The sequence below is a fragment of the Puntigrus tetrazona genome, chromosome 13, assembly GCF_018831695.1.
Source record: "Puntigrus tetrazona isolate hp1 chromosome 13, ASM1883169v1, whole genome shotgun sequence".
Lineage (NCBI taxonomy): Eukaryota > Metazoa > Chordata > Actinopteri > Cypriniformes > Cyprinidae > Puntigrus > Puntigrus tetrazona.
This window is the reverse complement of record NC_056711.1, coordinates 3949666-3962146: the sequence shown is the minus strand read 5'-3', so window position 1 is coordinate 3962146 and position 12481 is coordinate 3949666. Positions and strand designations below refer to the sequence as shown.

General features: G+C 38.7%; 1 protein-coding gene across 1 annotated transcript; it reads left to right on the top strand.

Annotated features, from left to right (window-relative positions):
- The first annotated feature begins 6191 nt into the window (after positions 1 to 6191).
- On the top strand, positions 6192 to 9550 carry wu:fj16a03 (uncharacterized protein LOC335475 homolog). Its single transcript, XM_043255556.1, has 3 exons — positions 6192 to 6349; positions 7512 to 7610; positions 9340 to 9550. The coding sequence occupies exons 1-3, from the start codon at positions 6304 to 6306 to the stop codon at positions 9444 to 9446; spliced, it is 252 nt and encodes an 83-aa protein (XP_043111491.1). The 5' UTR covers positions 6192 to 6303; the 3' UTR covers positions 9447 to 9550.
- The last annotated feature ends 2931 nt before the right edge of the window (positions 9551 to 12481 follow it).

The following is a 12481-nucleotide window of genomic DNA, read 5'->3' as shown; positions in this document are numbered from 1 at the left end:
AACACTTAGATAGGCCTGTATAATACTGCATACAATACACATTATATATATATATTTATCCATTGCGGGAAGTACTAGTTTCCATTAAAAGCGATCTCTAAGCCTCCAGGGGTGCAAAAGTGCATTTAGTGAAAGGTTTTTAATTGAACTGCATGTAGATCATGACTGCTTCGATCGTCCACTTTTGTGGCACGTGCTCCCTCTAGTGGTAGTAAACGACATGACAAAGATTTAGGCTGAATTCTAGATTCTGGTCAGTGTGTGGTCAGTTTGCCCTAACCTGAATCTACTTCCAGTGAGGAATAATCATGCATGAGAATATATAAGAGACATAACCACCACAAACAAGGATATCACCCCCTCCTGTTCAAATACTTGGTTTATCCAATTATTATTATTCTTACCATTTTTTTGAGGTTTTGTTTACCTCCAAATGAACACACCGGTCTGAAATAACACCACGTTTAGAAAACGCCCTGTTAGGGACATGTTAAAAACAATGATATTTTTTTTATTCAGGGTACTTCTACTATTCAGTATCTACCCGTTTATTTAGTTTTACCTTCTGAACAGCATTTTTAAACCACTGAGGTTTGTTTAGTTGGGAGAAAGAGGAAGTAGCATCACTCTGACACCCGAGACCTCGACCAAACATGGACAAATATTGAAAAAAAAAAAACCATACTGAGAAATGGCTCACTTTCCGAAGATCTGAACTGCCCCGTGTGCTTTGAGTTCTTCACCAACCCTGTGGTTCTGGAACGCAGCCACTGTTTCTGCCAGACAAGTGCCTTTCTAGGCCAGGTCAGAAGAACATGCCCTGTTTGTAAGATGCTGTGTCTCAGCGAAAAGGCCTGCGGCCAATTTGGTTCTGAAGAACACAGTGGAGAGATTTCGAGCAAGCCAACCATCCAGTGTGCAAGAGACATCTGGCGCGCAACGCGATGAAAGGGAATCGATGCAGACTGCAGAGGAGCGCTGTAGTGCCCATGCAAAGACGATCCTCTTGTTGAGGATGAGGATGACCGGGAGGCTTTGTGTACGGTTTGTCAGAGATCTAGGGACATCAGCTTATTCCACTGGAGGAAGCTGCCGAGGAACACAAGGTCTTGTAAAACATTGATTTCATGCATATAGATGCTTACGAAGTGATTTTTAGCGCAGTAAATTAAGCAGAATTTGCATTTATTTATTGTCACCATTTCTTTGAAATAGTTTTTTTTAATGATTTGGTACTGTATGCCTGGTCAGATAAAACCGAGCAGGTCTGTTATTCATCGTACAATGTAGAATACAGTCACATACACTTTTATTATGTTAGATAATACAAATACAAGGGTTATTCATTCATTCATATTAGCAGTTCCATCAAATAATATAAATCGATTCATCATGTGTTTTTAGTAATGTATCATTAAAGGTTAAAATGGATATTTAACTTATTAATAAACATTTCAGATTGTAAATTCGTGTTAAGTTCATGTAAGTTTCGTTTTTTAACCTACAGCTAACAAAACAGAAAGACGGGTCAAAGAAAGGTGGAAAAGGGCAGTTCCTCCACCTAACAAACAATCACAGGCAGGGCTGGAAACAAAGGGTTGCAAAAAAAGGAAAGCAAGCAAACATCACACAGTGAGATTATCAAAGATGACCAGGCTGAAATCTGTAATCCAACCGAAAGGCAGTGTAATTCGTGAACAAACAAAGCGAGTAAGACTTAAACAGGATACAGCAGGACTGACACTGAAACGGTGTAACACAATCTGGTAGAGAACAGGAGAAGAAAAAGGATGTGGATAGAGAGAGAAATGAGACCAGGTCAGGTGACCCACAAAACAGAAAAAAAGATCTGCAAACAAAAAACAAGCGTGGATGAGAAAAAGAGAGAACTTGGCTTTTTTGATTATAATTAAGCACATTTGGTGTTAAAGTCATGTAGAATTAGGGGGGTAGTGTATGACGTGATTCTCACCTTTCCACCAGAGATGATGGAAACCATGACTAGAACCAATAATTCTTTCAGGAAAAGGTGACGCTCTCGTTAAGTCCACTAAAAGAGGATCTAATGACCTTAAAGTCTCAAAAGGAGAAGTGTCTCACAACAGCACAGTTTATCAAGGTACTGTACACCAGACTGGATGAAATGAGATACGCTGACTGAAACATCTTCAGGAATGAACCAGACTCACCGTGAATGTAAAAGGATTTTGAGCTGTTGCGTCAGCTCGGATCTCAATGCTGGAAGAGGAAGCAGAGATAAATAATAAAATCATGCGGGAAAAAATGACAGGATCTCCGCAATAAAAGAGTGAGCATCTCCGACACCATCCAAAACAAAGAATCAGATGTTGAAAAAGATGATAACCAGTTCCTCTAGGTAACCAAACCAAATTGCAAAAGTCAAACCAAAGGTTTTTTTTACCCATAAATTAAAGATCTACAAATATTCATCCATAAAATGGACAGTTCTATTCAGTAAAGAATATGTTATTGTATACCATCAATGTAAAAAAGTGACCAACTTTCTGTTGCAGTGTTCCTTATAGTCCTCGAAACTGATGTTTTAGCGCCAGATTGTCCTGAAGTTTAAAGTGTGGGAAAAGATGTTGAGACAAGTGCAGTAGAGTAAGTATCAGGATTACCTTGAGTGATTACACTTGACAGGTTTCGTTTAAACAGACTCTGGTTCTATGACTTTGTTAGTGTGGTTTATTTGGTTAATGTAGATTTACACTATTGAGCATTTGATTGTTGATCTCTTTCAGGTCCCATAATAATGGATCCAAACACTGCAGCAAAATGGCTAAAACTGTCTGAGAAATTGACCAGCATACATTACAGAGACTTACAGTCAGATATGATGGAGTCCGTGAGCCGTCAGGGCATTCTCAACGTCAACTCTGAATCTGGGTTTTGGGCTCTGGCTTTAGGAGAAGGTGGCCGATACAGTGCCAGCACAAAACCCTGGACTAAACTCTTTGTCAAAAGAAAACCGCACAGGATTCGCTTCTGCTTGAACAACAATGACAAGGAAATCTCCTTTTACGACCAACTTGACATGACGCATATCTACACCTTTTCACATGTGCCCACCAAAAAGCTCATCCCTTTCTTCTCTCCGTGTGTGAGTAACCGGGGCCTTAATACTGAGGCGTTGAGAATTGTGAAGGTTGCAGTAACTCGTCACTCCGGGAACCGGCTGACTGAACTTAGCCACGCTCTCAGATTAAACAGAAAGAGGTCAATGAGTGGTACACCTCTGCTTCTTATTTATCCACACATGCATGTTAAAGGGGTCATATGATGTTGTTAAAAAGAACATTATTGTATGCATTTGGTGTGATGCTATGTTTTAAAAAAACATTTTCCACATGCTGTATATTATCGTTTTCTTCCTAAGACGGGTTGATTTGTACAAAGCTCATCGTTCTGAGAATTGAGGAGAGCTCCGATTGGTCAGATATCCAGTGCGTTGTGATTGGCTGAATACCTCAAGCATTTGACCAAAATGTTACACCCCTTAACATAATGTGACGCCATGTCCCGGCTTGATGATACAAAAACAACGAAACCCTTTATAAACTATCATTTGTTGTATCCAATGGGGACAGAAATCTAGCGTAGCGTTAGTTCTGGCAGGTCATGTTAGTCAAGACCGCTTCAGCACACTCTCAGCTGACCCCATCTACCTTACAACACCTAAGAATACATATATAAGGTCCGTCTGTATTATCAGTAGTTTTTGCGTTGTTTAATAGCTAATTCCCAACTCCTCCTTTTTAGTCAGTATCAGCCTTCTGGTTCTCCTTGAATCAGACTAAACAAAATTCAAACGTGTAAAACAAATGCTGAATTTTAGCAATTCATTCTTTGGTTCAGTTGTTCGGGGGGGTTATTGCTGCCCTCTTGGCTCTCATCGATGCTAAGCTGCCCAGAACAGAACCATACCACCAAAAAATCCCCAAACATTTGTTTTCGGTGTTGTACCAGCAGTCAGAAAAGATCTAGATAAGCTAATGCCGCCTGCTCAGATTCTATCCGTCAATAAAATTGGTTTGGGTCATTTTGCAAACATAAAATGACATTCCTAGCACAGTGGTTCTTTTTAAATAAGCTGAAGATAAATTCTACAGAATGTCCTTGCCACGTCCACACATAAAAGGGAGAAGCAGTCATTAGTTAAGGGTGTTTATTTATAGTCACAAGGTGAGTAACGTGTTCAAGCAGTGATAACTTCAGAAGAAGGCAGTGGGTAAGTTCAAGTTCACAGTAATCTCAAGACCAGTAAAGCACACTTTCCTTAAACCAGGCTTGGGTTTCGTCTGTAGGTAATCACACCGATTTCCAGACGATGACCGGGATCCAGAGGAACACAGGAGACAAGCTAGGCTAAGCGTGTCCATGTAATGTTGATACCAGCCGAAGAGGAAGTGACTGAGGTGAGGTATAAGTAGCGTGAACGTGATTGCTGGTACAGGTGGTGGTGATTAGTATTCAGGGGATGGTTCACGGGTGTATTGAGTCTCTGATTGATCGGGTGGTGAGGTGGTGAGGTGGCATGGTGGCTGGGACTGAGGGAACGTGTCGTGGGTGTGACAGTCCTCTGGTTATGTTGTTTTGCAACCAAATGTTCACAGACCATACTGGGAAATGTATCCGACTCATTAAGCACTGGTGTTATTATTTAGTGTCCCGTTTGTATATAAAGCACATCAACCGCATCTTAACCTTTCTAGCTTCCAGTTCCAACCAGCTCATTATCTGGTCTTGATGTACTGGATTCACGTATATGTCCTGCATCAGAAGCGTTCGCCAAATGACACGGGATCAAAGAGTTCTGCTGAGGTTAAACACAGTTAACGTAACGTTCTCGAGTGTAGTGCTGTTGATGTCGGGACTGAGATCTGGTGGGAGAGATAGTGAGCAGCAGCTGTCTCCGTTCTGCGTCGGGAAAGTGTCAGCAGCGGGAGAGCGGATCAGGCTCGTCAAACTCAGTTCAGGGATTAGCTCCCAACACGTAGCGTGTAGTAAAATAAACCGGAAAAACTTGTTTGTCAGGATCGAGGTGCATCTAATCAGGGTTGAATCTAAACTCTGCAGGGCTGTGGCTTTCCAGGAACTGAGTTTGACACCCCTGACAAAGATGAAAAAAAAAAAAAAAAAAAAGGTTTTCTGCAAGTAACTCTTCAAATTCAGTCATCAAAGTATTACATTTATTTAAATAAAGCTTGTATTTATTTAAATACATTATTTTAAAATTCATCAAATTTGATTATTTTGCAAAACTTACTAATTGTTTTCCGTTTGAATCAGAAGATATGTTTTCTTTCATTCGTATATATATATATATATATATTTATATATAGGATGCTGTTATTTCATATGACAGTGTTTTAATATATCTATTATATGCATTGTATTATATTTTTATTATTTTTATTATAGTGGGACTTAATGATGTTTTAAGAATAATGTTCTTGCACACAATAATTGCACACTTAAAATAATAATTTAGGCAACGATTCCTGCTTTAAACATTATCAGATTATCTGTTGTTGAAGTATCAATGTTTCTTATGGTTTGACAGAAAACTTTGAAGATAAACATCTTGTAAACTCTAAGAATGAGGATACATTTTTTATCATGTTACTATTACCCAGACATTGTCAGTTACCCATATATATATATATATATATATATATATATATATATATATATATATATATATATATATATATATATATATATATATGTAAAGGTACAATCTAAGTAAAAGTGTATTTAAAGTTCATATAATTTTAAAATATGAACTTATTTTTAAAGTAATTTTATATTGATTTTACTAACATCATCTATGCACCCATATAACATTCATATGTTAAAAATATATTTCACTTTATAAGTTTATGGCAATATCACTCTATATTTTTTATATGGGCTACTTGTGTAAGCTACTTGAAATCAATAAAGTGCCACAAAGTGTACTTAAGGAAAACACTTTCAAACATACTTTTGAAAAGTACACTGCAATATCAAACACTGCAATATCCAGCAAATCAGGGTTAATCTTCGCCTTTAACGTTGACCCCATCTATTCATAGATCACTCTTGCATCATTATTTGTTCCTAGAAGTGCCCGTGGAGATAAGACTGTTTACGTTTTGAGCAGTGCGTGTATGTGTGTGTCTGAAACGTGACACTGCACCTCCACGTCGCTATAAAAGAGCAAGCGCTCGGATTCCAGCAGGCATTTCGGAGCAACCAGACAGCGCTGAAACCACATCACAAACCCACAGAGCCAAGATGAAGGCCTGGTTCGTTCTGCTCCTGCTGCTGCCTCTCTGCACGGGTGAGTCGCTTCGCGTTGTTCGCCGTCGCTCTTGGAGGTCTTCACTTTGAAGTTATAAGTGGCAGATCCTTGCTGACAGCTGAAGTGTCGTCGATTTCTGCTAAGCTTTGTCTCTTTTAACTTCAAAAAATGCCAATTTCTATACATTACTATTTAATTTGTTGTATTGTATTGCATGTTGCGGACCCGTTAAAATGAAGGGTTACAGGATATTAAGCAAACGGTCTTCTAATGTTGAAATAAAGTGTTACCTTATATTCACAAAAATGTCTAAAAAAAAAATTGTAATCACACAGCAACAGGGGGGTCCTGTGGTTTAGTTGAGGTCCGTGCAGACCCCTCTCCTTGTTGGCTTGGGGTTCCTCAGGGCGATCCGGTTTTCCCCAAAATCCATAGACATGCAGGTCAGGTGAAATAGAGACACTAAATTGCCCATAGGAGTGAGTAAGTGTGTGTGTGTATGTGTGTGTGTTGGCCCTGTGATGGACTGGCCATCCATCCGGAGTGTCTGAAATGTGCTGGAATAGACTCCCATATTCCTAATATTCCTATGGGCAATTTAGACCTTACTTAAGACAAGTAATATGAAGAAGAATGGATAGAGTTTACCTAAACAATAAAAAAAATGTAACTTATAAATAACCTAAAAACATTACAATTGTGTTACAACTATAGAAATTTGTGATGCACACTGTCATTGAAAGGTTTATTTATTTGTGTTTCTGAAAGAAGTCTCTTTATATTTGCTCAATAATAATAATACAATCTGTAATACAATTATAATTAATATTTATAACCTTTTTGAATATGTTTAAAATGGGCATTTTGTCCTATTAGGCAAAGCTGAGCATCATTTTCAGCATCATTTTAACTTATATTCTATATATATATATATATATATATATATATATATATATATACACACATTTCTTATTAAAATGTTGAAAACAGTCGTGCTGTTTGTGGAAAGTTCAAAAGAAAATAAATGACTTTACTGTCATTTTTGATAAATGTATTGCATATCTGCTGAAAAAAAAAACTTTCTTTAAAAAAATACCAACACTAAATCTTTAAACGCTAGCGTAACTATATAAAAATGTATACATCTATGTAGCACAATCCTTCATAACACCATTGTACTTCTGTGTATCTGTGTGTTCAGCGGATCATTTCATTGAGTGCTGCGGTGAAGACTTCCTGATGGTGAGGAACATGCCTCTGCAGTGCAAGAGTAAAGTTCCTCAAGTCTGCTACACTAGAGGTACATGAGTACGGTCCCCCAACACTCAAGCACAGCTTCGGGGCCAGTATAAACGTGTTTCAGCATTACACAATCATCGCAATCAGATAAAAACACCATTTCAAAGGACAACGGGACCGTTTTATAACACTGATAAGTTCATACACCGAAGCTGGAGGGGTAATCGGGGCAACATTTTTGTTTCATCCACAATAAGAAACTTCCACACGTACTAACAGTAACAACATAGCCAATGTGGAATAGAAAATAACCTGCTGTAGACAAACAAACAAAAACACACCTTACCTTACTGTTAGTTGATATGGATAACAAAACTATTTTATATAATAACAGACAATGAAAATATAGGACTATTTGACGATGGATTCTTAGAAAATAACGCACACCCGAGGTGGTAAAGCGGTTACACCTCGGGTGTGCGCACTGATCTATTTATCTTTATCAATTATTCCGCTTATACTACAGTTACCACACCTACGGTAAAGACGTCGATTAAGGTAGGCCTATGTAAAGGTATTTGTCCAGTTTTTTTTAAACTTAAAACGCTATTGTGAGTGAGAATATTCTATTCAACGCCTCCGTTGCTAATTGCAAAACGTCATTTTAAACTAATACAGTTAATAACTAAGTTATGAGAGAGAGAGAGCGAGAGAGAGCGAGAGAGACAGAGAGAGAGATACAGAGAGAGAGAGAGAGAGTCACTCAATGTTTGGCAGCAGTGTCTACAGTTATAGTTAAACTTTTAAGTATATCATCAGAGTAGCGCTAACAACATTTAGCATATAACTCTAGCTCAAACTGTATGTGCGTGCGTGAGGAAAAAAAAGAGCGGGAGAGTAGATGCATTCCGTACATAATAAAATGTAATTTGGCAGCAAAACAGGTACATAATCTGTCGTTTTTAACCTTACGTTTAACGTTACTATATTTATTTGCACGGCTTGTGTCGCTGTTGGGTTTGGTTCGTTTACAGGACTTTCAAAATACCTGAAATCGTTTGGTGAAGTGGTCACAATGCGACCATGACCTGCTTGGAACCACGTTCCATGCGCATTTCCCTGAAAACAATAGCACACCTTAGAACAGGCGGGTCGAACTCAGTTCCTGGAGGTCCGGAGCCCTGAAGAGTTCAAATACAGCTCTAATTAAACACACCTGATCCAGCTAATCAAGTCCTTCGGGCTTATTTGAAAGCTACGCGGTACGTGTGTTGAAGCAGGGTTGAAACTTAACTCTGCGGCCTTCCGGGAATTGAGTTTGACGTCCCCGCTTTAGAATGTCTGTCAGCCAATCAGATCCAAGCATTCAACTGCCCTGCAGTATAATATATTTGTAACGTAATAAAGTCTACCAACCATAAATAACTGTGCATGATTTAGCAGTTAAGAAGTTACATCTAAAAATGTAGGCAGTTTAATGGGTTCTGTTCCAAATCTGTATGAATTTCTTTGTTCTTACGTTTGCAAACAGGCGGTTTAGGGTCACCGTTGACTTCCATAATTACTATACAATCACTATTACTATGTTACAAACTTCCTTCAGAATATCTTCCTTTGAGCTCAACAGAACAAAAGAAATTCATAAAGACCGGAAACTTCTCAAGGGTTGAGCAAATGATGACTTTTGGGCCAACTATTCCTTTAGGCCCCATACTACAGTAGGAGACGTGAACACATTTTACACGTCGAGAGTGTGATAACTGATCCGACATCTGATATCTCTTCCACAGCAACTGGAGAGAAAGGCTGCGTCAGCGAGGTATTCTGTCAAAAGAAAGGCTGGCAATGTTGTAATGAAAACCGGTGCAACGCTCAATCCTCAAACGGAGTCTGCTAACAGCCAGCTTCGTTCATGCCTCTGTCATCTTTGTTTTCATTTTATATATGATTTTATATCGCGCCACCAATACCTTCAAATAAAAGAAATCTAATTTTCAGTAATCAGCCTGTGATTTTATGCTTTCAGTCGGCCGTGTTGCCCAAGGTCGATCAGACAACATGTCGCACACAAGAAAAAAAAACTTTGCCCTGACCGATTATTTATTTGCACAGCGGAGAACAGGCAGTTTTGCTGAGTCAGGAAGAGTCTCTCGGTGAGGCGCTCTGTCGGTTTCACCACAACATAACCTTGCTATCTAACACAGACGGTCGAAATCAATAAAGAACATAAACATCAGTCAAGGTCTGCAGTTTTGCTTGTTTGCCGGTCCAAACTTCAGAGTTTACAGATGCGAAGGGTCAAGGTTCGGCTTGGCGTGACTCCATTGGCCCCCTGCTGGTAGGTCGCGCTGGTTCGCGACTGCACCATCTGGCAGCAAAAAGCTATTTTCTTCTATCTTCATTGACGGTAATTCAGAATTAACCGCGTGTTTTTCGATAAAAAGGTTTTTGCAAGCTAGTCTTTGCTAACATTTATGTTCAGTTTAGGGCGACGAAAGAATCCCAGTACTCTCAAGAGCGGCATATAATTGTACTTTAAACACACACGTACGCACAGAGAGATGAAATGAAATGAGTTTCTGATAACATCAGTTCATCGATTATTGTGTCCGGAATAGAAAAGATAGGCATTTTTTAAAAAGCAATTGCTTTGCTGTCTAACTTAAAACTGCTTCGTCTGGCCAAAATCCATGATTCATAATAATATGTATTCTATCGGAAAAGTCCAAATACACCAACATATTTTCTTTAGAACTTTTTGTACTTACATTACACTTATTTCGTTCCATAATTATACAAACAAATAAATAGCACTAATCTACACCTCGAAATGGCTATGGGTACATTCATTATGTTTCTTTTTTTTGTTTTTTTGGGTGAATGATTAAGATATAGTTCATTCAGGAGTTCACATTAGAGAAGTACGTAGGGTTTTTAATCAACAAATTACTCCAAACATCACCAAGAGACAACGCAGCGTTTTTTTAAAATGTTTATTTTCTAAATTCTTCAGTACTTTCTGCCGATCGGCAGGAATGCATAAGAGACAGATTGGCTCAAACTTTGTCACAAGAAAAAAAAAAAAAAAAAAAAAGTTTTGCCTTTTCATATTTTTGTTAACATCGTTTAATCAATTGCATAATCAGGATCATCACTGCGGTTTTCGTTACCGTCATTCGGTTTATCAAAAAAGCTTCGCTTCATCTCCGCACCTTTATTCGAAAAAGGATATAATCGGACGAACAGCAAAGCATTCGGAATCCAGAGCTGTCCACCAAGTGTAGATACAATCACCAGCTGGGCTTTTTCATTCCCTCTCCCTCCCCGTGTACGTTTTGGAAATTAGCTCTTAGATATTAGCAGATATAAAAACACAAACAGCAGTCTCCTCAATGGTGAACACCGATGCATTGACATCAACAGCTTTGCTTTTTAAAACTCCCTAAAAACACCCAAATCGTCACTTCTACCAACACGCTTACCAGTCTTTCCAGTATCAAATAACAAGGCAAATAACTCGTGACATTCAAAAAAAAAAAAATCTCCGTATGCAACGCTCCATTCGGCTGAGAGGTTCCAGATAAACGAGCACGTTCTTGGAAGTGACATGTCTATAGAAAAGTGTCCAAACTGAGAAACATCCAGGTAGAGAAACACCGGCGACTATTTCTAAAATCTAAACTCACGCCACAAGGCCACAATACCTGCATCTGCAGGAGAACAGTCCCCCAGCTTTTTCCTGGATGAAAACGAACGTGGAATCATTACGTTTGCATTTCTGAGAACTTCCCTACCCACAAATTAGTTATATACATACAGGTACACCGATATATACACAGTAAAGCCAGCCCTGAATGCAACAACTGAGATCTGTGAAAGATCGACATCCTCGTTTGCAACTTCCTTTTGATATTAATGGTGTCCTTTTTTAAGAGGCCAGATGTTCAGGAGAACATATAGTAAAGTATTATGATACTCAAGGTTTAATTTAAATTCAATTCTGAGCCATTTGGCCATTTTGATTGCTAGTGTTTTGGTGTTTTTTTCCCACGAGTATCACGTCACCTGTCAACACAATCGGCTAACATTTCACTTTTGTTTTCGTTTTGAACTTCAAATGCGGTTTGTACAGTATCTCACTTTAAGAAATTCAGACATTTTAAGCGCGGCTTAAGCGGAGAAAAACATGAAAACGTGAAAACCCAACGAAGGCCGTCTCAGTGAAATCCATCCAACTTGTTTAAAAAACAGCAAAAGTCCACGAAGCATTCATAAAAAAGGTATAAAAAAGATAACTGCAGACCAGCTGAGGGGCGTTTAACTCGACACCGTCTACAGAGCGAACGTTGCATAAACACACTAAAACCACACAAAACAATCAGGTATCATTCCATCTATCTAAACGCCGCTAAAGCCAGCTAATCCAATACTACATCCATTTCATGCATTGAAAAAAAAAAAATCACCTAAAAACGTGAAATTGAGGCAGTTGGGTGAAATACTTAGTATCTGAATGCTGATGTGTATTGTGTTATACACATTACAGAAGATTGTCATTCTCTCACAATGAAAAAGAAGGAAGAAAACCCAAATGACTGTAAAGGAGTATTGGAATGCCTTTGCACGCTGAGACAATGCATTCTAATACTCTGCAATGCTTTCAAATCTAGAGATTGCCTTCAAAAGCTGGTTTGATGTCTCTTCTGGAGTAATATGGATGATTTATGTTCCCGTTCATCAAGCAGCACTGGAGGGACCTCTCTCAGCAGCTGTGCTCTTGCGTTTCTCTGATACCGATTCATTTCAGAGAAAAGATATCGGCGCCCCTCAGAATGCCGTTTAATCCTCAGTGAGCTTCTTTTTCATCCACATCTCCACGCATTGTTGAGAAAGCACACAAAGGCAGTATCGTGAAAATTTACCATGGTATCA